At 40.0% G+C, this 27,965-nt stretch overlaps 1 protein-coding gene across 3 annotated transcripts in view; it reads left to right on the top strand.

Annotated features, from left to right (window-relative positions):
* ADGRL4 (adhesion G protein-coupled receptor L4) overlaps window positions 1-27,965 on the top strand; it is a 153,653-nt gene that overhangs the window by 109,977 nt on the left and 15,711 nt on the right. For all 3 annotated transcript variants that reach the window (XM_053247388.1, XM_053247389.1, XM_053247386.1), the window contains 8 exons: window positions 216-371; window positions 485-668; window positions 3,613-3,729; window positions 5,409-5,602; window positions 7,453-7,629; window positions 11,059-11,259; window positions 16,158-16,378; window positions 18,727-18,793. In XM_053247388.1, the coding sequence (XP_053103363.1) occupies window positions 216-371; window positions 485-668; window positions 3,613-3,729; window positions 5,409-5,602; window positions 7,453-7,629; window positions 11,059-11,259; window positions 16,158-16,378; window positions 18,727-18,793 (1,317 nt within the window). The remainder of the gene's footprint in view (window positions 1-215; window positions 372-484; window positions 669-3,612; window positions 3,730-5,408; window positions 5,603-7,452; window positions 7,630-11,058; window positions 11,260-16,157; window positions 16,379-18,726; window positions 18,794-27,965) is intronic.

The raw sequence follows: 27,965 nt of genomic DNA, 5'->3' as shown, positions 1-27,965 counted from the left end.
GGTTAGGGTGCAATATTTTGAACACAGGCTTTCCCAGTACGAGTAGAACATTATTTCTGTTATACTACCTAGGCTTATTAAAGCTTGGGGTGGAGCAGAACCCCAGTGCAAACTGAGGGATTATATCAGAATTTTGTAACAAGTGTTGATACAGATTTCAAATATTCATTTGAATTAATCTCAGAAATGCTGTAATGATTTCAACTTTCTTTCAGATTAGGGGGAAAAAAGAACCTCTGGATGTATTACAACTAATCAATCAGAACACAGTAGGACACATTTCACCAATAGGCATGATTTCCTATGTAGAAGCACTATCTGTATCTTGTCCCTTAATAAGTACCATGAATAACACTAACCTAACACTTAATGTGAGTATTGATACTTGAGCCTTATAACTGAACTGTACCATATTTAAATTTTTGTCACTTTAAATATGGTATATAATGATCCATATATAATATTCTTTTTATTAATTTAACAGAAATTTGTTGATACTGTGAACAATTTTGTACAGAAGAATAAAAATGCAGTGTGGGAAGCTATCCCAACAGACAACAGAAGAAGAACTCTAACTAAACTGATGCATACTGTGGAACAAACAGCAGCTCTTGTGTCACAGAACTTCAAAATGGTGACAGAAGTAGAGGTTAATGCGAGTGACTTTGGTATGCAAAGGAAACCAATGATATTGCATATTAGTTCCTGTTTCTTTCCAGGACAGATTGTTAATATTAGAAAAACTAATGTTGTGTGAATCCCCTGTGGTGGTTTTGGTTTGTTTTCAATTTATGTAATACTATAGTTGTGGGCTATAACCTAGATTGGTGGAAACCTAGGTTGTGTAGAATAAAAAATACATCCCATCTGTCAGACCTTCTGGGAGAGGGCAGTCATGGGTGCTGAGAAGATGGAGGCTGTACAACTCCTTGATACAGGCAAAACTAGCTAGGACCATACACGGTTGCCAGGGAGAGCCAGGACACCCAGGACCCACAGACCGTGGAGGGGCCAGGATGGCCCAGCAGGTTGCCTCCTGGTGGCGGAGAAGGCAGGGCCTCAACAACTGGCGAGACAGGCAACAGCTGAAGGAGGAGAATGCAGGCAGCTATACTGGAGAGGGAGGAGTCAGGAGAGGGTGGTTGGGATTGCCCTGATTGCAGGTTGTTATTTAAGGTTTGGATGGCCAGGGGTCAGGAGGTCTGGAGAGACGGGAGTGATTTGGACCTAGAGACTCCCAGTGAGGAGCTGTCTGACCCCTCTCCCTGACAGCTGGGGTAAGAATAGGCTTACAAGTAGGGATGGGCACAGAACCAGTGATGGTCGGTTCAATGGCAGGTTGTGTTGCCTTTAAAAAGCAAGGAGGGTGCTCTTAAAGCCCCCTCCCCCTGCCACATTTTCCCCACCATTGCTGTGTAGAAAAACGGTCCCACAGGACAGCAGCGTACCTCCTTGCTACCCTGGTGCACGCGTGCACACACCTGGCACTTCCGGTCCGACATGCACCAGAGCGGCAAGGAGGACCATTTTTCCTCAAAGCACCAGGGGGGAAATGTGGCTGGGATGGAGGAGAGCACCCTTCCTGCTCCTTAAAGATACCCCCCCTGTTGTCGAACCGGCCAAACTGATGGACCTTCAAACCAGTTTGAAGGCCTGTAAAAGGGCCTCCCAACCAATTCGTGCACAGCTCTGGTGGCAATTAACCACAGGAACAGAGGAAGGGAGGCGGTTGGAGACTGTGATCCCAGGCAAGTGCGTGACACCATCTTTGTACATCTGCTTCTCTCCTATGTCCATGTACATGTGAACCTTCTCTGTTGGGCTGTTGTGCCTGATCAAATCTCCAAATTTGGCCTGAAAGCCATTTTCTTTTCTGCTGTAATCATTAATCATTTCCATATCTAAGTTCTACCTTGCCACCATGGAACAATTTATTAACAAAATTAACATTTCTATTGAACTCTCACTAAAGTACCAGAAGTACCAGGTAGCCTATGCACCAGACATCACTGGCTCACCCTGCTTTATTCTGATGAACTGAATTCAGTAATAGATATAGGACCCCTCTCCTTTGCGTGGCAAGCATGCAAAAGAAGCATTTCAAAGTCTCCACTTATCCAGTTGCAGCTTTGTTTCTGCTACCCAGTCCACATAATAGGGAAACCTGTATGTCAGAGGGGTTGTTGTTTGTTTGTTTGTTTGTTTTTGAGTAGTGAATACTTTATCCTTGCCACACAAAGATATGGAATAACCATTTTAGTATACAATAATGAGGTTTGTTGTCAAAACAAACAAAACAACCAAATATCTCACTCATGACAAAAACTACATTAGAAGATATAGAAGGTTTCTCCTGCTTTTCCCAAGCAGAGAAAACCTGTATGTCAATCTAGGCTGCTGAGTGCCTAACTGTTTCGTGGGTAAGAGAGCTCATGATACATGACAGGAGAAATCTGCACATACCCTGTACCCAGTGGTTGCTTCAAGGCAGCTACACTTTAGTTCTTTGATGAGCTCCTAATATACTTGGAGGCATTTAGAACCTCTGCACTATGTCATCTGCTTGACTTTCTGGGATCTTTTCTCTTATATGTCCTCTCTTGATATAGTGGGATAACCCTTTTTACAAATAGGAAACTGAGGCAAATTGCTTACAGCAAATAAATAACTGAGTCCACATGTGAGTCCATGACATTCAAGTGTCAGCACTCTATAGATTACCACAAATATATTATGTGCAATAAATTTTTGTACTGTTACCTTTTCATTTTTTTTAAATGCATAAACAGTAGACTCTCCTATTACTCCAACATGGCAGGAATTATTTCTTATATTCTGGAAGCTGTTTGCTGAAAGCTGGGGTATTGAAAAACCTCCAGTTGTTTTTGTATGCTGGCCAATAAGCAACAGAGAATTCAGCTAAGTAAATTCAACCCATTAGTCAACTTTTTGTTTGCTTTTAACAAAATGTCTGATTGACTTTTCTTTCTCCTCATGGTTGATTGAAACACTGCAATGAACAAACTAAAGGACTCTATGTCCTCTAATGTTGTTTTTGACCTGAGGGATATATTTTGTGGTTTGGTTTGTTTGTTTTGATAAGAAGCATCATTATTGTATACTCAAATTGACATTCCATATCTTTGTGTGAATGATAAAATATTCACTATTAAAGAAAAAGATGAAAAATAAATACTGTTCAATGGTATCTTATCCTATGCTTTAAAAGACAGCAATTGGTATTCCCTTTCAGAAATGCATTCTTCATAAAACGGTAGCTCTCTTGAATGTAGCTTCCTTTATATTTTCCAGAGCCTCATTTATTGCAAAGCAAATTAAAAGCGCATTTTCCAAGGAAAGAATGAAAAGATACAAAAAGGGAAATAAAAGATGTATGCCTTCTTAGAATAACAAAGTCAAGGGACTTTGAGCAAACACGTACCATGTTAATGGTGTGGGGTTTTCCTCCCCCACCCCCTTGAAATATCAGACAGTGCTTTTAAAATCTACAATAATTGTGCAGCCCAGTGTAACCTTTATTGCAGAACCGTAAGTTGTGCTAGGCTGGAACTGTATTTGCCAAAGGCTCCCTCCCTGTTTCCCTCTCTGCAGCTCTCAAGGCTTTTGCCTTTGATATGCAACGTGTGGACCACATTCACCAACATGTGCACATGGGAGGAGATACTATAAAGGTCTCTGCAAAGAAAAAAGAAGCATCTACTTCTAAAGGTTAGGAAAAAAAGAGTGGCTTATAGTAGATTGACACAGAAGTGGAGCCCAATGATTTCACCTGGCAACACCCTCCTTGGCAAGTCAGGGAAATAAATTCATCAGCAGTGCAGTAGGAATGCTAGTAAAAGCCCTGAAAAGTTATTCTAGCAAGGTAAAAAAAGGGAAATGTTCTGATACTTTGTTTAAAGTGTCAGTCACAGTGAAATAAAGCTACCTAAGTGGTGCAGCAGGGAAACGTTTGACTAACAAGGAGAAGGTTGCTGGTTCGAATCCCTGCTGGTATGTTTCCCAGATCTATATCAGGCAACAGCGATATAGGAAGATGCTGAAAGGCATCATCTCATACTGCATGGGAGGAGGCAATAGTAAACCCATCCTGTATTCTACCAAAATAAAACCACAGGGCTCTGTGGTTGCCAGGAGTTGAAACTGACTTGTCGGCACACTTAACCTTCACCTTACAAGAGAATATGATCTGGTAGATCATAAGCATGTTATGATCTGCCAGAGATTAAAACAAAATTCTGGTGTACAAGTCACTTTCAAACCCTTCCTCGTTTATCTATACACACACACACACGTTACGAAACTGCTTCATAAATTATCCCAAGAAATGTAATTATTGCCAGTCAGTGGTTGCTGCAAACCATTCCTAATTAATCTGGAACTTTTTATCAACATTCTTAGTTTGGGCCAGTTGTGGGAAGGAACACAGAACAGCAGCAACCACACTCCAGATAACATATAAAGTGGGCCTGAGGGTCTTCCCTAGGTACAAAATGGAACTGGCCAATTTAACTATTTTTAAGTATATACCTACGTTTTTCAGGATATACCCAAAGATGTAAAATGTGAATATGATGTTTGTAAAGGAAGGGATTACACATGACTCCTTGCCACATGTACCCTTGATGTCAAATCTGGGCTTGTAACTCACATTTGAACCCAAGTCCAAGTCCAAAACATTGACTTGACTCCATGGTCTGTATTATCTTATCCAGTATAGATAAGCTTCTGGCCATAGACTGGTGTGAAGTGTTGTGGATTATGAATTAAGTTAAAGTAAGGAAGAAGGAAGTGTTGTGAATTATACCCAAGTCCTCAACTTGGTGTTGCCAGTAAGCTTCCATATGTTTAAACAGCTTTTAATTATTTGTGTCATGTTGAATCTGAAATAAAAATCCATTTTATTGCTACTTTTTGCAGAAGCATGACTTTTATTTCTCCATATCTTATCTTTCTGCATTGGTTGGAACATTATTTAATGTGAAATAAGTAGGTGTCTGTAAATACTAGTGCTCCTGATGAACAATCACATGAGGGTCCAGAACTGCTCCCCTCATCCCTAAATAGCATCAATACATTTCAAGTGCTACAACTGAAAGATAGATAGATAGACAATCTCTCACATCCATCTGCATAATTCCCAACACAAATACCCATTTTAATTCTGATGAAAGTTATATTGTTTTAAAGGCAGTCATTTTTCATTGTCTCTATAACCTTTTTAATAAGTGTTCTGCAACTATTTCATCTTTTGCATATTTTATGCAAGAGCAGTAATATATTTTATTGTTTATTGTTCTTTAATGTCTTCGGTATTGTTCTACTATTGAATTTAAACAAAAAACAAAAAAAACCCACAAGCCACTAAGCTTGGTCTGTTTGATTGATAGGCACTGTTGCAGTTGTGTTTCTGCAGTACAGCAATATTGGCTCTCTGCTTTCATCATCGCAGAATTTTTCATTGAAGGGAAATCTGGAACATGGAGAGATAGTAGCCTCATCAGTTATAGCTGTTTCAGTTAGCTCCACTCCACCTCTGCTCTACCCTGTGGATAAAATCACATTTACTTTAAAGCATGCACAGGTAAGATTTCTTTCTTTTTTTAATCATCCTGTAATTATTTTGTAACATGCAACTGTGTGTTTGGCTATTTGTTCACAACTATGTTATTTGATGATATGTGTATAATATAATTAGAGAGAAAATTACAACCCTGAATGCAACACAGCAAGCACAAATAAGAGAGTCAGTTACCATTGCAAAGTGTTGATAGGAACTGACAAGAATAATAACTGCATGTTGGTTCGACTACACATTTGTCAATACTTTGTTAGTGTAATCTCAGTTTCCTCCTCACCTCTCAGCATTCTACAATTACAAAGAGTTTTTCTTTGGTTATGTTAGCTGGAGAAGCAAAAATGGGTGGGCAAAATTCAGCAGGCCATTGAAGTGAATGGTGTTGCTGTAGCATAGGTAGACATGTGCTTCATAGTCGAGAATGGCGGTTTTAGTAAAGAGTTTAGAACCCACATGGTTCCTGCCACCTCCTCCTCTATCATTCATCATGATATTATATATGCAGTATAATAATTTTTGTGAGTAGAATGTGAGACATGGACCGAGGAGACCTGCATTTAAATCATCACTTAGCTCTGAATCGCACTATTTGAAGTAGTGAGTACTACAGTACGTATTATTGGGTAAGAGATTCCTTACCACATGTCTGAAAGGTCAGTTACAGATACTTAAAATATCTCTCAACCTAACCAACCTTTCACAGTTGTTGTGTGGAAGCTACCCTTCGTAGGGATGCACACAAGCCCAGTTTTGCTGGCTTTGCTTGAATCCGAATTGGATTCAAGACATCATGGCCTGGTTCTGTACCCACTTGAAATGGACCCGGTTCAAGTTTGAACTGAGCTGGTTTGAAATGGCTCAGAGCCCTACTATTAAAGGGGAATCCAGTGAGGATTCCCCTTTACCACAGGAGGGGACAGGGGAGCTTCCCCGAAGGTAGAGCAGGGTAAGCAACTACTTTAAAGTATCACTGGAAGCAGCAGCGGTGGTGGCAGTGGCTTCAGGGGGGCAGCAGCAGCTCCCCCCCCATATCTGGCTGCCCTCTCCTGGAGTAGGTAGGGCCACAGTGGCCCAGTTCGGGCCTTCTTCAGCCTGGTTCAGGCCTCTGTGAACATATGAAGACCATTTTACCTCACTGGATTCCCCTTTACCAGTAGGGTTCAAGCCGGGCCCAGTTTAGTTTGAACTTGGACTGGCCAAGACCGGTATAGTTTGACCCTGTCAAGTCAAGCCAGCTCGGTGTCAAGCCTGGCTCAAACCGAGTTGGTTTTCACATCCCTAACCCTGAGATCCTTAGTGGAAGAGAAGGATACAAATGAAATTAAATGAAAATAAACAGAATACAAATGCTTGTGATTGAGTGTTAACTTTGGGAGCAGACAGAGAAGAGTTATTTGTAGGAAGATGAGGGGAAAGAAAACAGGCAAGACTAAAGACTCCCAGTAGAAGGATGAGATGGTAGGGGAAGTCTAAGGCCTACAGATAAATCTAAGAAATCCTTTCAAAAAGAAAAAATAATGAACAAAACCTGGCAACCCCACCTCCCCCCAACAAGAATAAACATTTTGCTTAGACTTTTAAAAAAATAGCATGCTGACAGTTTATTGATAAGACAGGAAGAATATTTGAAAAGCAGGAGACATTAGGTGTATAATTTTCCCTCCTTTATTTGCTGTGCATTTACTCTTTTTGTCTGTTTCCTTCTTCTTAGCATGAATTATCATCAGTTAATGTCTGGAGCTTTGTTTATTAAAATATTACAGACTAATGAATTACTTGAGCAAATGTAACAGATATTTCCTATTGAGTGATTTCATACCTTTTGCCATCTAGAAAAAAATTTGTTTCTGTTCCAGACTGTAGACAAAAAGGATATTAAGTGTGCATTCTGGAATTATTCAGAAGATACAATGGAAGGGAACTGGTCTACAGAAGGATGTGAACGGACACATTTTAATAGCACTCATACCTCATGCCGATGCAATCACCTTACTCATTTTGCTGTTTTGATGTCCTCAAATAACTCTGAAGTTGTAAGTGTGTTCTAATATAGTGTTTATTACTGGCTTACAGCTTCATTTAAATACAGAAAAAAAATTTTGCCCAGTACAATAAAATCATTATTTTATTCTTTTTCAACTGGTACTATCACTTTGCACTTTTAAACCTATGCACAATGGAATAATTCCTCAGCATTAGTTATTTTTCTTGGTTAGGTTTTCCCTGAACTTTACTCTCCCAGAATCACTAAATAATCCATTATAACAATGTGGTGCACATTTTCTCTCTTACATTCAGTGCTGAAGACTCTTGAGCCCTAGTAAGCTTTTCATTGTCATGTAATAGTCATACTAAACTATTACATAATACTTTTGAATTCACAAAGTCCATTATTATCTGTGTATAATACATCCTGATAAACAATACTATGACACAAGTCACTCCTGGTGTCATTTTACTGGTGTCATTATTATCTGTGTAATAATGGGTGTCATTATTATCTGTGTATAATACATCCTGATAAACAATACTATGACACAAGTCACTGCTGGTGTCATTTTACACATAGGGAAAAGAAGTAGAGAGATCACCACTGTGACCCACTGTGACCCACAAGCGCAAGAGCAAATGCAAAAATTCTGATGCCCAAACAACTTTAGTTGTCACAGCTTTCTCTTTTTCTTCTTTAAGAAGGAAGGCTCCAAGTTAGAGATGGGAGGGTCTCCTCAGCCTAATATAAGATGCCCAGATACTTGGTAATTAATCAGATTTTCAGGCATCTGGGGAACTGAATTAAACACACACACAAAATAAGACAAAACCAAAATAGTGTAATAACAATTATGATATAAAATGATGATGATGATGATAATTGATGCAGATTAATGATGCAGATTAACGCACTTGTGCTGATATGCTGTGCTGGTTCAAAGGTGGGGAGGGGTGATTTTAATCTACCCTCCCTTCTCTCTGAAGTCTACTGTGACTCCCAAATATAGCCCAAGCATTGTGTGACCCTCAGGGACATATTTTTGTGAGTCACAGAGAATAGGGGTTTCCCTCACTTTAGAGAGAAGGGAAAACAAAATTGTTTTTTCTTATAGCATGCACAGCATTGTTGTACTAATGCTTCATTAATTGGATGTCAGCCAATGCTAAATATTAGTAATTATGGTAATGATAATACTGGAGAATATCCGACATGCTGCAAAGCCTAACTCAGGTGGTGCTAGCTTGCCTGTGCTGCTGTGGACTCCAAGTGAAGCACTCTGCACTCCAGAATGGTACTTGGATCAGAAATACGTCACAGATGGCCCAGCAATCTGTTTCCGCCAGTATGTTTTATATAAAAATGCTACAAGTTATATGTTCAAGATCTTTTTATTGATTTTCTAGCATTTAAATTTTTTATTGATTTTAACAATACCCTAACAATCAAGTTACACTTAATTAAGTAAATATTGACTTCCCACTTACCAGTCTGCGCGGTTCTTGTTAACTATACATATAAGCCATTGCTATAATAATACAAAACAGATATACTCCATCTTACAATTCGATTTTACCCTACCCAACCTGCTGTAATTACTAAATTTCAAACTGTGCTGAACGGTCCATGTTTGAAAAATAGTTCTTTAAGTAAAGCAAGAAAGGTTCCCAATCTTGTTTGAAACATTCAAAGTTTTCATCCCTTATAAGTGTTGTAAGTTTTGCCATCTCCACATATTCAAAAATTTTTATCAACCAGTCCTCTTTTGAAGGCATTTTATTGTCTTTCCATTTCTGCACGTATACTATTCTAGCTGCCATGGTTGCATACATTAAAAAAGTTAAATTTCTTCTAGAGAACTCTTCTTGAGCTATTCCCAGCAAGAAGGATTCTGGCCTCTTAGGAAATGTGATTTAAAAAATTTTCTTCAACTCATTATATATCATATCCCAAAAGGCCTTTTCCTTCCCGCATGACTACCACATATGAAAGAAAGTTCCTTCACATTGTCCACATTTCCAACATTTATTTGAAACATTTTTATACATTAATGCTAATTTTTTCGGTGTCAGATACCACCTGTACATCATCTTATAACAATTTTCTTTTAAAGTATAACAGGCAGTGAACTTTAAATCAGTTTTCCATAATTTTTCCCAAGCTGCCATCTCTATATTATGACCCACATCTTGAGCCCATTTTATCATAGTCGTTTTAACCACTTCGGCTCTTGTCTCCTCCAAAAGCAACAACTTATACATCTTAGAGAGTAATTTTTCATCATTTTCACACAGTTCCTTCTCAAATCTCGACATCTGATCCTCAAATCCAGCTTTAATATCCTTCTTGTAAATTTCATGTAGCTGATGGTACTGAAACCAGTTGCTAACCAAATTTTGAACTTCAGCTAGATTTTTTAATTTACAGCCCTTATCTTGAAAACATAACAAATCTCTATGGGTACCCCATTCAGACTGCATATTTATCTCTTTTCGTGCCAAAGCTTCAATCGGGGATACCCATAATGGAGTTTTAGGTTCCAGCCATGTTTTATATTTTACTCACACTTGCATTAGACTCCTCCTTACATAATGGTTAAGAAAATCTTTATGCACTTTAGTTTTATCGTACCACAAATAAGAATGCCATCCAAACCTTCTATCAAATCCTTCCAAATCAAGTATTCTGGGATTTCTTAATGTTATCCATTCCTTTAACCAGCATCAAAATACAACCTTAAATCCGGCAAGGTAAGACCACCTCTTTCTTTAGCATCTGTTAAATTTTTAAATTTAATTCTTGGTCTTTTCTCTTGCCAAACAAATTTAGTTATGTCCAGCCTTAAAATAACATTTTAGGTAAAACATTCATCTTGACAACTGAAATTCTTCCCATTAAAGATAAGTTCATTCTAGTGCATCTTTGCAAATCAATTTTTACTGTATTCCATATTTTGACATAATTATTTGAAAACAACAAAGAATTTTTATTTGTTCAAGATCTTTTTATTGATTTTCAGACAGCAATCTGACTGAAATTATTTATAAACTGGTACCTCATTCCATGTGGACCTATCCAGTTCATAGGGAACTGAAGACCTGGATATTCAAGCAGGTCTTTGCCCTCTAGCGGATGCTGTTTTACTATATGTGCTGTTTTATGCGTGTCCTTCTATTGTTTTATTGTTATGTGTGTTTGTTATTGATTCTCTTTTAATATTTCTACTGGATATGTTTTTTAAAAATACTTCTATTTGAATCTGCCTTGGATATTTTATGAAAGGCAGTATATACATGGGACAATAAATAAATATTCTAGCAACTTTGATTAGCATTTGGTAAAAAATCTAAAAACACTTTTAAAAAACATGGTAGGAAGGATAGACGACCATATATGAATTAATAAACAATGTTTTTAACAAGTTACTTACGATCTATTGTCTCCAATATATTATATTATAACTTTTCCTCAGGACGTCAAGGATTATATTCTTACAAGAATCACTCAGCTTGGAATAATTATATCATTGATTTGCCTCTCCATGTGCATTTTTACATTCTGGTTCTTCAGTGAAATTCAAAGTACAAGAACAACAATTCATAAAAATCTCTGTTGCAGCCTTTTCCTGGCAGAGCTTATTTTTCTTGTTGGAATTAATATGAGCAATAATAAGGTGCGTAGCCTTTCTTTATCATTTCTTCATTTTGAATATGAAAGCAAATATGCACTTTTAAACTGCAATTTTGAAAGGCACATGTTGCATTTTCTTGTCTTAATGTGAATGTTGACATTTGAGTTTACACATGACTAGCTGTGAATATAAAATTTTCTTCTAAGAATTCCAGTAAAGCCTGTTCAAAAAATGCAAGCTGATTGAAGGGAAATATGAGGTTAGAACTCAGACCAATTCTACCAGTGAAAATTGGAGGTAGATTAATCAAAATTGAACAAAATGGAGGCATATTATTAGTTATTTAAATTGGCAAGTTTGCATAATATTAGAAGGATTTATGAGAATTTATTTCAGTGGGAACTAGTTTTCAAGTTTATAAAAATGTTGCTTATACACGTTAATAAGCAGGGCTCTTCAGTAGAGGTGTGCACGGACCATAGGGGCAGTTCAGTCCAAATTTGAACCAAATTTGCACTGAACTGCCTCTCCGTGTATCAGTTCAGTCAAACCGACTGGCTGAGCTGGTCGAACTGATGAACCAGCTCAAATTGGTTTGGAGTGGTTTGTGATTGAACTGCTCATCAGTGCACATCCCTACATTGTGACATGCCTGAGCCATAGGGAAAGCTTGAACTAACTGAAATCCATAGCTTTAAAAAACAATGTTTTATTTAACATTAAATAAATATGGTCCATTGCCATAATTTGGAATTCCATAAGCACGGCAGCAATTGATTTAGGGGCACATCAAGGTTATTAACCCAAGTAACTAATAATAATGAGTAAATGCATAGCCTTATTCTGTGTGTGCAATGAGCATGTTGAGAGGCAGCAAGCTCCACCCCACACTGTACGCATTATCAAACACCTTCATCTCTTGTCAGTGGGCTTCCCAGAAGCATCTGGTGAGCCATGTGTGAAACAGAATGCTGGACTAGATGGGCCTTAGACCTGATCCAGTGGGACTGTTCTTATGTACAGCTGCAATGTACATAAGATGCCTACATGGATCTGCTTGTATGTATGTAGGCAGTAGGCCTATGCAAATTCAGATTTGAAAATCTGGATTTTATCTGAAATTGCCCCGAATTGGTAAAAATTGGTAAAACCTGAATCTATTTTTTTAAAAATTAGATCAGTAAAGTTGGAATTAATTCTGAAATATTCAAATTGATTTTGGAAATAGTTTGGAATTTCAGAATTTGCAAAATGATGCCATTTTCCCCCATAGGTGAAAGGAGAAATTTTTAAAAATCAGCAAAAATCACTGGTTGGTCCTAAAGCCTTGAAACTTGACACACATGTGAAGAAGGAAGTCAGGGCCCCCTGTAGTGGATTTGAAGAGGTTTGGTCAGTTCTTTGGTGAATTTCTGGATTTTTTAATGGCTAAAAATGGTGAAATCTGGTTTGTTTCAAAGCAGAACTTTACAAAAACTTCTTAAACTCCAGATCCTCCTTCAAACATCATTCCACCAGCATTTGGAGGAATCTGCCTTCATGAACAGGAGTAAAAGCATGCCTCTCCCCCCACCTTTATATTTCTGGACTATAAGGGCATACAGTTATGAAATCAGGCACACAAAGTCCACATTGGCAGGACTCTGTGTAATTCCCCCCCCCCAAGGTTATGGGTCACTTCTCTGATTTCTGGTTAATTTGGGGGAATGGCTAAACATTGTGAAATCTGACTTGTTTCAAGACAGAACTTTACAAAACGTTCTAAATCTAAAGCCCTCCCTGGGACCATCATTCCACCCACAATCTGGAGGAAAAAGGACATTCCTTTGATTTCATATTAATTTTTGTCTTCCCCATTGCAGAAGCACACAATCAGTAAAACTGAAAGTACTGTTGATGTTTCTGTTTGTGTGGTTAGAAAGAATTTCTCACTTTCCCTTCTAGGTCAAAAGGTGTAAAGTCTTTTTAATCCCTTTTTAAAACGCCTGTCTGTTCCTGAAATGGGGAAGAAAAAGTTAATATAAAATCAAAGGAATGTCATTTTTCCTCCACATGGGGATGGAATGATAGTCCAAGGAGGGGCTTCAGATCCTGAACATTTTGTAAAGTTCTGGCTTGAAACAAACCAGATTTTACCACTTTAGCCATTTAAAAAGAAAAATTTCAAAATTTCACCAAAATTCAGAGGAATAAGCAATAGCTTTTGCAGGACAGGGACAGGGAAAATCCTGCCAATGTAGACTTCATGCATGCTAGATTTCATAACTATATGCCAATCTATTCCTGAATTTCACCAAATATCAGGGAATTGACCAATTATCTTTAAATGCACTTAAGGGATCCCTGACCTCCTTCCTCATATATGTGACACATTTCAAGGCTCTAGGAACAACCAGTGATTTTTGGTGATTTAAAAAAAAATTCCCAATGACCACTATGGAGAGGAAGTCCAAATTTAAGTCAGAATTTGGATTCGGATTCCAAATCTGATCTAATATCCAACATTGTACAAGCCCATCGAATCTGAATCCGAAATTGTCAATTTTCGATTGGGTCAAACCTGAATCAGAATTTTCTGAACGCACACAGCACCAGTAGGCAGCACCTAGTTTGACTGGAAACCATTTAAAAGGCGCTACCAGACCATATAAAGTACTGTGTGCATGCTTGTGCTTGTATGCATGTAGGCACTTCGCAGAAATGCATTTGAATGCACTTATGGCCAGGAGCACAATCTGCCATATACCACTGCACACACGTTCATTGTGAGTGAAGGACTAGCTATGTTTAGGGATGTGCAAAAAATCAATCGATCTGTGCCCGAAATGAGCAATTTTGGGTGATTCGGGCCGAACCGAATCACCCCCGATGCCCCCCGATATTTTTCGGGGATGAGCCAAATCACCCAAATTTTGGGGCCGAAAAATTCGGGTGATTTGGCTCATGGCCGATTTGGGGGGATTTTTTGAAGTTTTAGTGACTTTGGGGCAGTTTGGGGGCATAGAATGGGATCTGGGCAAAAAGAGTGGGGTGGGGTGGTAGTGCCTAATGGGTGCAGGCCACCACCCCAATTTCAGGGGGATTGGGCAAAGGGGTGATTTTTGGGGAATTTCTGAAGTTTTCGTGTCTTTGGGGCAGATTGGGGGCAGAAAGTGGATCTGCCCCAAAAGAGTAGGGTGGGCTGGTAGATAGTGCCTAATGGGTGGAGGCTACCACCCATCCCCAATTTCAGAGTGATTGGTCAGAGGGCTGGATTTTGTTGATTTTCTGAGGTTTTTCTTCATAAAGTGCTTTGTGGTAGATTGATTCATTCATCATATTCATAGTAAATGCGAATGTGAAAAAGTGAAAGTGGGGTCATGAGAGTTCTTTAACTGAAAAAAATCTCATTTGCTATCATTGAATGAGAATTCACACCTCAGAAAATAAGGGAATAACATCCCTTCAGAAAAACCTCTGAGGTGTGAATTCTCATTCAATGATAGCAAATGAGATTTTTTTCAATTAAAGAACTCTCATGACCCAACTTTCACTTTTTTTCACACTCTCACTTACTATGAATATTGAATAAATCAATCTACCACACTGCACTTTATGAAGAAAAACCTCAGAAAATCAACAAAATCCAGCCCTCTGGCCAATCACTCTGAAATTGGGGACGGGTGGTAGCCTCCACCCATTAGGCACTATCTACCAGCCCACCCCACTCTTTTGGGGCAGATCCACTTTCTGCCCCCAATCTGCCCCAAAGACACAAAAACTTCAAAAATTCCCCAAAAAATCACCCCTTTGTCCAATCCCCCTGAAATTGGGGTGGTAGCCTCCACCCATTAGGCACTACCACCCCACCCCACTCTTCTGTCCCAGGCCCCACTTTCTGCCCCAATATGCCCCAAACTTCCCCAAAGACATAAAAACTTCAGAAATTCCCCAAAAATCACCCCTTTGCCCAATCCCCCTGAAATTGGGGTGGTAGCCTGCACCCATTAGGCACTACCACCCCACCCCACTCTTTTTGCCCAGATCCCATGCTATGCCCCCGAACTGCCCCAAAGTCACTAAAACTTCAAATATCCCCCAAAAATCAGCCCTTTGCCCAATCCCCCTGAAATTGGGGTGGTAGCTTCCACCCATTGGGCACTACCACGCCACCCCAAAATTTTGCCCCTGAGCCCTTTTTTTACCCCCGAATCAATTTGGATTCAGATTCGGGTTAAATCCGAATCTGAACCGAATCAAGGGTGATTCGGGTGGCCCATATTCGGGCACAAAACAGAATGGGGTGATTCGGTTCAGGTCCCGAACCGAATCACCGAAAATCTGAATTGCACACCCCTAGCTATGTTTTCTGTCAGGGACAGACAAAGAAAAAGAGAGACACTATCAAGGACTGTCTTTGTTGCTGTTTCTTGGCCCTTACATGTTTATTGCCCCCATTTGTTTTCCTAAGGAATCAAGTTTCCCCATCACACCAAATTCTGAGCCCTTGTTAACTGATAAAAATTACATACAAAAGCATCAAGACCACATTCCTAAACTAAGGAACTGAAAAATAAATGCTATGTTTATGTTTTAAAATGTAAAATCATTTTCATTTTAAAATTCTCCCTTTTTAAAAAATAATGTGGAAAATATAACATTAGGCATACACAGATTACATAATCTTCAGTGACAGTTTGCCACAGTGTCAGTTTGTCTATTTGATATGATTTTCTGTGACCTGGGCAAAATCAATGTACATGTGGCTCTATTTTTAAAATAGGACAGGTCTGGTCTTTTTCTATTCTTATAGAAAAGTAATGAGAAAGCTTGCGTATTTTTGTATTGAGACATATTTCTATTGGAACAGGGTTTCATCTGTGATAATATTTTAAAGCTGCATAGCAATATATGAAGTCTTTTATGTTTTCACTTACACTTTTCTCTGTTTGCCCTTCTAGCTATTCTGTTCAATCACTGCTGGATTACTCCATTACTTTCTCTTAGCTGCCTTTGCATGGATGTGCATTGAAGGCATTCACCTGTACCTTATAGTCGTCGGAGTAATCTACAATAAGGGATTCTTACACAAGAACTTCTATATTTTTGGCTATGTGAGCCCAGCAGTGGTTGTTGGCATTTCTGCTGCACTGGGATACAAATATTACAGAAGAACTGATGTGTAGGTCATTCTTTATGTGCTGGCTTTCATTATGGGTAGTTCTGAAATAACCTTTTGGGCATGATAGCATCCCCATGTTTCTGATTCAAAACATTGTTTATATAAACATGTATATAATGGGTTGCTTGTACTGTATATAAACTGCCCTGGGCCATTTTTGGAAGGGCAGGATATCAATCAATCAATCAATCAAATAAATAAATAATGTTTTTAATAATGGGCTGCTTCCACACATATATTGATTTGTGATAATGTCTCAAGAAATGGTAGGCATTAGCTTTGACTACAGTGATCACATTTTCTTTTCTTTTTTAAGGGATGGGTGTTCTGAAGCTGGACCCAAAAGTCCTCCTCTGTAAACAAAGATGTTCTCTATTCATTCTCCTAACACAGTGTTAGCAGTGATGAGTGCTGCTAACACGGTCTGTGGTAGACATTGGTAGACATTCTGACTAAATTACCAAATATTACTACTCAGGAATTACTCTAAAGAAAGAGTAAATTTCAATAGGACTTCCTCTAGTAAATTTAATCAGGATGTTAGCCACTGCTACCAATTCCTACCAAACAGGAAGCACTTATGCAGTCCTGAGCAGAGACACTCTTACCCCTGGATCTTGAGGCCCTGGTCCGTGGGCTCCAAGGTCCAGGGGGGCCTCCAAAGGCTTGAAGGGCTCCTACCACCCCCTGCACCCACCCCACCACTGCCTCACAGCACCAAACTTCAATAATTCTAGCCACCATGTGTGTGGCTGGGGGATGGGGGAGTGGAGGGGACGAGCTGAGCAGGCCTCCTCCATCTCCATGGTGGCGGTAGTGTTACGGGCTTGCGATACTCTATTCTAACTGCGCAGGTGCCCCAGAGCACTTCGCAGGTCTCAAGGGCTGCTGGGCCAAATGGTCTAGCCCAGCAGATGCTCCTGATGATGACGCCACCACCGTTCTACCCGCCGACAATGCCACCACCGCCACGGGGGTGGGGGAGGCCTGCTTGGCTCACCCCACACACAGCAGCCACACACATGCCTAGAATTATTGAAAATTCTGGTGCTGCAGGGCAGCGTGGCATGCTTCTGGGGAGTCCCACCACGGTTCCCTTTTTAAAAACTTGAAGCAAAACTCTAACTCTTTTTAAATTCAGGGGGGGGGGACACGTGTGGTCTCCTAAGCCATTCAAGTCTGGCCACTAAAATTAACTAGGTGCACCACTGGTCCTGAGTGCTGCAAACCAGTCCCACACACACACATAGCTTCCCCCCCCCCCATGCAAAGTTCCTATTCGCCAGGGGATAAATGCATAGAAATCCTTTTACATGCAAGCACCATACTTGTTGAATTTGAGCAGAGGTCATATTGTAATACCTGAGGATATTATAATGAATATTGTACAGTCATAGAGTTCTGCTGTTGATTTGGTGTTCTGTATCTCACTTTGCCACATTTCCTTCACTACTGCCTGTGCCTTTACTGGATCAAACTTAAGAACAGAACTACACACTTCCATGACTCATGTTACATTATCTGTCTCACCTGTAGAGCTGATGGTCAGTATGGTGGTGAAGTGAGAGAGATTTAGTATCCTCAAGGCTGGCTCCTGGTTTGAGTGAACCCTGGGCAAACTGGCCTTTGTTAAGCCCTGGACAAAGTGGTCTCTGGTGGGCCTCACCATTGTGTGTGGGCCTTACCACATTCTGAAAGCAGGTAGCAAAAATGATGCTTGACTCATTGTTGGGGGTGGGCCCTTGCAGGCTTACCACACAGCGAGTGGTGGTAAGCAGCAGCAGCTAACACAGCTGGAGATGCCATTTTAATTCTTCCACAATGCACCAGTATTGCATTGCTCTGGACATTGATGGGAAAATAAAATGGCGGCTAGGCCATTTTATTGGAAAGGAATTGAAAGGACCAAGTGAAAATGTAAGCATTACTGACGTTGGTCATCCCGTGTCATTTGCCTTCAGCATTTGTCCAAAGATGCCATGTGTTGAAAATGACCCTGCCCCTTCATCATCAAGGCTCAAGCCAGGGGAATATAACAGATCTGGGTGCATTTCAGCAGTCATCGTTACTGGATTGAATCTTCAGGATCACCTGATGCCCAAGATAGGGTTCTGGGCTATGGTGCTGGTGTCCCATTTTGGACTGTTTGAAATTTCTTGTGCTAGCCATCAACTCGAGAGGTGAAGTGAGTCAGTACCTGGCCTGGAATTCTCCCATTTCAAGCCCCACACCGCCTGACCATGCATAAACAAAAGTTCCATGTTGACACATATGTATGCACGAAGCTCCAGATTGGTGTATTAACTTCTACACACATTTCAAGACATTATGTGCTATTTACCTTTCAGGTGTTGGCTGAGTACAAAGAATAACTTTATATGGAGTTTTATAGGACCAGCATGTCTAATAATTCTTGTAAGTATGCTTTTTACATTTTATTGGAGAACATAAAACTGATAATAAAAGGTGTTTAATAATCACTAACCCATTGCCAGCCCACCTGTGCATGCTAATTGTGGCAGAACTAACTATTTTAGATGTTTTTTTAAACAGCCATTCTAAACTGTATTTATATCTCGCATGCCTAAATCCTTTGTCTGTCTCAAAAACATATGTTTGATTAACTAATATTTCAGATGAGGGGCTGTTTCTTTCAACCTGATTACTTGAGGGAACAGAATTCTCTGTAGCAATTCTGGTGTGTAAGATGCAGCATCTTTACATGTCAGTGATATCTCTGTAGAGCTCAGCAGGGGGTGTACACAGACACTATGCCAGGAGACAGATAATCTGGTATTTCAAATGCTGAGTTACTTAATCTTTTATCTGTGATCGGTCATCTTTGAAGATTAGGCTGTCATCTTTATGATTTTATCACTCTCATGTACCCTGCCATCATCAAGGCTATTTTAAACAAAATTGCGACATCAGAGACAAGAACCCGTTATTTCACATGGGCAGTAAAGTCAAGAATTGATAGCCCTCTATTTCTGCTGGGAAAGAGGCCCTTTTTAATTCCTGTTGGAAATGTTTTCAGGCTTGATCTTTTGGAAACATTTGGCATCCTGTGCTAATTTAAAAACACACACACACACAAAACACACACCTCAGGACATCCGAAAATCTTCTATGTTACACATGTAAAAACTGAATGAGATCAAATAGTGTTAGAATAGAACACTGGTATGGTAGGCAACATGAGTAGGTCATTAAGCTGTGACTATTAATTTGGTAATATGATACTCTCTCTCACTCTCACTCTCTCTCTCTCTCTCTCTCTCTCTCTCACACACACACACACACACACACTCTCACACAACTGCAAGTATAATCTATTAACATTTTGGTATTGAAGGACATACATATTTTAGAATGAAGCCCTTCAAATTGTATAAATTATGGCTAAGTGGCTAAAATGTGTCATCCTGATCCAGAGGCTTATGGTCAATGTATGCAGCTCCTGCACAAATTTTATGTTTATGACTAAGCCAGTAATCAGTGTTAATAATGTTATCCTGAATAGAAAAATGGCTTGAACTATTCATAATGATCTGTAATTGCCTCATTTCAAATTGCAAATGAGAACTTTTTGTTTCATGTTGAGGAGGTCAAACATGAGCAGTCCTTTTTGTGAACCATGGCTTACTGATAATTGTGACTTATGGATGCCATAGTCTTTCTGCCAATATGTTCACAACTTTATCTGAATATTGTGTGCGTGAGTGTCTGTGGCTTGGTGTGATGGAGGAATCTTTGGAATGGGGACATTTTTATGGACATAAATAAGAAAGATCTGGATGAAGGTCACAGTGAATCTTGAAACTTAATATTCTGTCACTTTAAATTTGAATCTTATTCCCTGACATTCTTCCCATGTTTCATTTGAATGGAAAAGAATCATAATCTATACATGTCAGCTGAAATGTGGGGGCTTTGCTAGATTGTACTAGCCACATGAATTTTTGGAAATTCTTTGACTTCTCTGGACTTTGCTCCCCCCCCCCACTCCGCCCCCTGCTTTAGTTACTTTAAACTTACCATAGTTTGTTTTACCAACAATTAAAAAATGTGTTATCTGGATAACATCACCTAATTCTTCTTAGTGATGTACTTCTACCTGCATATGCAATGCTGTCCTTCTTGTTATTCACATTACTACAATGCCCCAGGAAAACTTAAGAACGCTAGAACTCATCGTAGGCACACCACTACTGCTTAAGGGGAGCCACAATAACCCTTGCCTGCTAAGCCTGAAAAACTGGGTGGGCCAACGCTGCCATTATTTCCACTCTAAAATGACCTTTTGTAATCATCTCCCAACAGCACAGCACACACCTCATGTTGTGCATGGTGTAGTGCTTATTCCAGTCACCAATCAATGTGGCTTTAGGAGAGATGACAGTAAGGTTTCCCTTACTAATTTTGGCCAGTAATAGCACTCTGCAATGAAGCATTCACAACATGTAATGTGATTGGAGTGGAAGAAAAACAAACTTATAAATAGGACAGCTGCCAGCACTGTATATTTGCCTACAATAATATACAATATTTGACCATACTATATTGAAGGACAATTATGCTCATTTGTTTTAACCAGAAGAAATCACTTGCTTTAAATCCATGGAGAATAGCATATTTAAGATACAGCAAATAGTATAGATATTCAGCAATATGTAATAGTTTGGGGGTGGGATTCAGGCAGTGATCCTTGGAATCAAAATTGAGATGTTGCAAGCATATCTCTATTTTTTGTCTGTGAAAGGTTGGACAGTTCCTTTTATCTCCAAGAGATGTGACTCCTGAGGATGTGGACAAGCTGCTTGGGGCGGTGCAGCCTACCACTTGTTCTCTGGATCCTTGCCCGACTTGGCTGCTTCTATCTAGCAGGGAGATTGTTGGAGGTGGCCCAGTTAATATCATAAATGCATCACTGAGGGAGGGTAGATTGCCTCCTTGTTTGAAGGAGGCAATGGTTAGACTGCTTCTTAAGAAGCCTTCCCTGGACCCCTTAGTGATGGATAGTTACAGGCCAGTTTCCAATCTCCCTTGGTTGGGCAAGGTGATTGAGAGGGTGGTGTCCAACCACCTCCAGGCGGTTTTGGAGGAAACTGATTATCTAAACCCATTTCAAACTGGCTTTAGAGATGGCTATGGGTTTGAGACAGCCTTAGTCTGCCTGGTGGATGACTTCTACAAGGGAATCAATAGAGGGAGTGTGACTCTGCTGGCTGTTTTGGATATCTCGGCAGCGTTCGATACCACGGCCATGGTATCCTTCTGGATCGCCTGGGGGAGTTGGGGATAGAGGGCATTCCTTTGCAGTGGTTCTGCTCCTATCTCTAGGGTAGATACCAGATGGTGGAGCTTGGTGACAGATGCTCCTCAAAACACGAGCTGTTATATGGAGCCCCTCAGGGCTCCATTCTGTCACCAATGCTTTTCAATATGTACATGAAACTGCTGGCTGAGATAATCAGGAGATTTGGTGCTGAGTGTTATCAGTATTCTGATGACACCCAAATCTACTTCTCCTTTTCATCGTCATCATCAGGAAATGGCATCCATTCCCTAAATGCCTGCCTATAGGATGTAATGGGCTGGATGAGGGATAACAAATAGAAGCTGAATCCAAGTAACACTCATTGTAGGGAATCAGAATTTGAGGGATGAGTTAGACCTTCCTGCTCTGGATGGGGCTGCACTCCCCTGGAAGGAGCAGGTACACAGCTTGGGAGTATTCCTGGACCCAGGCCTCACCCTGGTATCTCAGATGGAGGCTATGACCAGGAGTGCTTGCTACCAGCTTTGGCTGATTCGACAGCTGCATACATTCCTTGAAGAGGACAACCTCAAAACAGTGGTGCACCAGCTTATAACCTCCAGCCTCAACTACTGCAATGCGCTCTACTTGGGACTGCCTTTGTACATAGTTTGGAAACTTCAGTTAGTTCAAAATGCAGCAGCCAGATTGGTCTGTGGGGCAACCCAATGAGACCATATTATACCTGTTTTGAAACAGGTGAACTGGCTGCTGATATGTTTCTGGGCAAAATACAAAGTTCTGGTTATTACCTTTAAAGCCTTGCTTAGGTCCAAGTTATCTTAGAGAGCGCCTTCTTCTGCATGACCCCCACCACAAGTTAAGGTCTTCTGAGGAGGTCTGTCTTCAGTTACCACCAACACGTCTGGTGGCAACTCAGAGGTGGGCCTTCTCTGTAGCTGCTCCTGGGCTGTGGAATGCACTCCCAGCAGAAATCCATAATCTGAGTTCATTATTGGCTTTCAGGAGAGCCCTTATTTCCTTTCTGTTTGGCCTGGCCTTCCTGGGGTTTTTTTTGTTTTGTTTTTTTGTTTTAACTGTTTTTAAACTGTCAAGGTTTGGCCTGATTTTCCTGTTTTAAATGTTTTAATAATGGCTTTATGTTGTTTTCTACAGTTTTCAATTTTAACAGTTACTTGATTTTAGTTTTATTTTAATGTAAACCACCCTAAGCCATTTTTGGAAGGGAAATCTGATAGATAGATAGATAGATAGATAGATAGATAGATAGATAGATAGATATCATGCAGCATGAAGAAAGTAATGGCCAGAACAGATGGAAGTAGTATTAGAAATGAATTGCTGACCCAGAAATGGGGAGACATTTGTCTTGGGTGAGCTTGCACAGCCCCTGAACACCCAGGTCCACAGCTTGGCAGTATTCCTTGATTCAGCACTTCTTTTGGATGCTCAAGTGACCACAGTGAGCAAGGTGTCCTTTACCAGCTTTGGTTAGCATCCAACTGTACCCTTTCCTAGAGAATGAAATCTGTGTTTATGTTTTAGTAGCCTGGATTGTAGCCACTCTACTACAACTTGGGACTGCCTTTAAAAAGCTTCCCAAGACTTCGATGAGTGCAACTCTGTCACCAGACTGTTCTGTGTGTTTGCATGTGATTCAGAGCATTATTACCCCAGTGTTATTTGTTTGTTGTGACAAACAATATTTAAATTTAAGCCCAATTTAAGGTGCTGATTCTGACCTTTAAAGCCCAAATGATTTAGGACCTAGATATCTCAAGAACCTGCTTGTGACCTAAGCACTTAATTCAACAACTGAAGTTCTGCTTCCTCATTTTCCAAAGTGTGGCAAATGTTCTGAAGAAGTAGGGCCTTCTCAGTTGTGGCACCAGGCTTGTGGTACCTTGCCCCTGCCTAGTCCCAAGACTGAGTGCTTTTGGATACCAGGTTAAAAATGTGGCATTTTAGAGAAGGCTTGGAACCAAGTAAGTAATGGTTTAGTTTTTAATCTTTCCCTAAATGTTGGCTTTTTGATCAATTTGTGTTCCATGGTTCAGAGAAATCTGGATTTTCATTTGGCTACATAATTCTTTTGTGTGTTTTATTTTGTTTTGTGGTTTGATGTGGTTGACTTTGTTATGGATAGATTCCATTGCTTGAATCAGGTCAGGTTTCCATGTGACAAAAAGCAGGGCATGACAACTTCTCCTTTTAGAACAAAAGAGAAATTTTGTCTTTAAGAAATCCTTGAGAAACAGAAGCCCAAAGTTGTCTTATGCATGCAGAATTAGTCATACAGTTATTTGGATTCAGGACATATATTTTAAATTGGGGTTTTGCTATTGCAAGCAGGGGTGCACACACAGGAGTTTTGCAGTTGTCTTATAGCCTAGTATACCTTGAAGGATGCAAAATGCACATGCATTATTAAAAGCAGAACAGTAAGTTGCCTGTGGATGGGTTTGAATTCTTTACATCAAGATGTTTTGTTTTAGGCTCATATTTCGAACATTACATTTTTCAATGTAGAAACTGAGCTCATCAGGCATTTAACACCAAGTGCCTGTTTGTCTCCAACTTTTTTAATTGAACTAATTTCCTAAGATATTTTCTCATTAATACTGAGAAACTACTGGCCTAATTGATCCTATCTAAGAACTAGCTTTATTTTCATTCTGTTCAGGAGTATACATGAAAGTGTGCATGTGCTATGCATTGGGGGATGGCTCCATAAGATGGGTGCACTAGGGACCACACAGTCCCTGCTGCTGGGGTTGATGGCACGCTCACGCTCTTAACCTCGGCTAAAGGCCGGGCTTACAAGTGGGGTTAGACGGGTGGGCAGTGCCAGGATCTGTGCGGATCCTGGCACTTCCCATGAGCAGCCTAACCCAGGCTGGGTTGCCCTAGCCTGGGTTAGGATGTTTGTGAAAACAGCTGTTATGCTTCCAATTAGATTAAAGCACACAAATCAGGCAGAAAGGATTATTTGCAATAGTAATATACATTTAAAATAGAATACCCGGTTGAGTACAAGCTTTGGGAAATACAGAATATCTGCCTATGTGAAAGGGGCAAAACTAATTAGGAGCTAAAGTGAGGAGTCTTATGCTAGACAAAAAAGACCATGTAGTCACTGTACTCCATAGTTTTAAGCCATCTGTTTCCCTGTGTGGTTCACTTCTGGTACTGGAACCAGGTTGGGAACATCTGCTTCAAATCAGAGGAGCACTACGAAGTAAAATAGCGGAAGAGGTGGGCTTCACTCCACTCCCCCATCTGCTCCTTTGTGTTACAAGTAGAGCCTCATGTGTGTAAAGTGTAGATCTCCCATCTCTGCTTTATATATAAATGGAGCAAACATGAGTTAACTGCATGTCTCGTTTGATTCTAAGTCAAACGACTATGCCATACTAGCTACTACACCAAACTGGTCCTTTTAACAGCTTCAGACCCTCCCACTCCCCCAATCCACACACAAACAACCATTTGTTACCAGTTCAGGATCATTCTTTCATTCTAACCTCTTTTTATTTTTATTTTTCTAATATTTCCTCTTCTTGTAGTTTTTAAATATTGTGTCAAACAAGAACAAATAACTAAAGCATTTGGGCAGGTGTACTCATCTGGGAGATGATAATTAGAGAAATCAGACAGCAGGCATAGCTCTCACTGTTTGACTGCCAGCTTGGATGCAATTTTAAGCAATTAATATGGCATACATTGCCAGTTTCCGGCTCAAACTGTTGCATTGTTCTCAGCTTAACTCTTTTCCTCTCCTGACTGAAACAGCACTGAAGCAGCATTTTTAGCTATCCGTTAGCCAGAAGCCAGAACTCTTCCTCCGTTTGTGCCAGATTGCACATTGGAATTCAAGCTTGTTAATTCTAACATTGATAATAAGGGTCATTGGGGAGAATGATGCCTATACAGCTGTGCTGAACATCAGACATTTTTGAAGGAGTCATATCTAATCCGATATGCTTTTTAAAAGCAAGTATATGACTAAAAGAGCAGCAGGAGACATCTTTTCTCCCCTCACCATCCCCATTTTTCTAAGATTTGACATCAGCATATAGATGGTTTCATCAATTATTGAGCGATAGGCTGAGAAAGTAGAAAGGGATGATTTGGGAGCTTCATTTTTGAAGTTTTGAATGTGTAGCACTCAACTGACTCAGAAGTAGTCTGTCAGAATCTTTAGAATTAGCTCTTTCTTTCCAGGACTGGTTCCCTTTTGTAGCAACAGAAAGCCACAAAGGGTCTAATTCTTAAGAGGCTTTGATACCAGAAAGTTTTCAGTATTCTTGTATCAGAAGTGGAAAAAATCATATAAAGTAACATATCTTCTCCATAAATATGGTTATATTAAAGAAGAGTTGTTATTTTGAATTTCTTTGTGCCAACTTCATATTTGCTGGCAGGTGTAAAGTACTTTGTAATCTAATGACAAGGAGGTGTGTGTGTGTGTGTGTGTGTGTGTGTGTGTGTGAGAGAGAGAGAGAGAGAGAGGGGGGGGGTTGCTTATTGAGAAACATTGCATTAATATCCATAGAATATTGTCCTCCCTATACAAATATGTATAGTATTATTCAAAGTAATTCTGTTGAACTCAAAAGGACAATTCATGTAGATAATTAACTGGATCAATATAACAACTTATAGGAATAGTCCTACTAGCTACAACAGTGTGTTTCCAATCTGGTTATTTGCAAATCACTGCCTAGGGAGCTAAAGAGCTAATCAAAAACTTTATTCTACCCAGGTTTGGGGAGCTGTCTGTGCTCCCAATATTTGGTTGTGTGGAAGCAAGAAAGAGGAAAACCTGGGTAGAAGTGATTGTGTGGAAGCAAGCTAGGAAGAAAAGCTACCCAAATTTCCCTCCTCACTTGCTTCCACACAATCACTTCTACCCAGGTTTTCCTTCTACCTTGCTTCCACACAACTGAAAATTGGGAGCACATACACCTCCCAAACCTGGGTAGAACACAGTTTTTGATTGGCTACATTTGTATGTAATGTACAAATCCCCCACCCCACGCTCTAACCTGTCCGCTATCAGATGTAACTACCAGGACCTGAACTGCAGTCAGGGAGAGGGAACTGGCTGTGTGGGTAGGAGAAGTTACTGGCTGTTGGGCTTCCTTCTTTACATGATAGACAGCTGCAACAGCTAATCAGAATGGAAAGCGGGAGAAGCTTCATTCCCTCAACTCTGGTCTCAGAGAACCCGAACTCAATGACCCCAAACTCAAACCTCAGATAGGAGCAGTGAAACTCACAACTACCCGAGAGTAAACAGCTAATCACCTTATAAGAGTAAGCATTATACCTTCTCACACTGAGCAAGCCCCTCCCCCCCAACCTATGATTAATTGATTAGATGGATTCCACTGGGATTATGACTCAAAGTCAACACAGAGCTGTTGCATATGCATTAAGAGGTTCTGTGTATTTTAAAACCCTCAGCACTCAATTGAAAATTATAGTTGATTATGCTAAATCTAGAATTATTTTACATAATATCAAGCACTACTATATTTACTCCATCAGACAACATCAGGGTGTTCATCTGCTCCATAAAATATCTTAGACAGCATTTAAACTATAACCTCAATAACTGGCATTTTGACTAGGAGACAAGGACAGGCCTCCTTTTAAGTTATGGAATAACATACAGTGGCCCACATGATGTGCAATGTAATGCCAGTGTTGCCGTCCAACCAGCATGGCTATATACATTGCAGGCAATGTTGCACAATAGGCAATTTGTGCAGTGCCATTTATATTGGCAGCAAAGTAAATGTATTATGTCTACACCAGTGGTTCCCAACCTGGGGGCCTCCAGATGTTGCTGAACTACAATTTATTTACAATACATTGTGGCTGGGGATGATGGGAGTTGTAGTTAGCATCTGGAGGCCCCCAGGTTGGGAACCACTGGTCTACTCTGTCCAGCTATTTTCCTTAGTTCCCCTCTGTCTTCTTGCTGAGATGTCCTGTAACAAAACTCTCCTTAAACACTATTCTCTACCCAATCTTGTTGATACTGGCTGCAGCTCCTTTCCACATAGCAGCTTAATACATTACACCAGACGCATTAAAATCTCCCCCACAACTTTCCATTAATAGGTAGGATAAATTCCTACTCTTTGAAATGGAGTGACAAAATATATAGCATATTTTTTTCTAAAATACCTACAGAAAAATGTTTCAAAAAACCTCCTAGATGCTCATGGCCTTTCTTAGGATAATTCCACAACAAAGGCTCCAGTTGGGCAAATCAAAATTCAGCTCTTCTTCCTG

The sequence above is a fragment of the Hemicordylus capensis genome, chromosome 4 (assembly GCF_027244095.1).
Source record: "Hemicordylus capensis ecotype Gifberg chromosome 4, rHemCap1.1.pri, whole genome shotgun sequence".
NCBI classification, from domain to species: domain Eukaryota; kingdom Metazoa; phylum Chordata; class Lepidosauria; order Squamata; family Cordylidae; genus Hemicordylus; species Hemicordylus capensis.
Note: the sequence above shows the minus strand (reverse complement) of the source record. Positions and strands in the feature narration are given on the sequence as shown.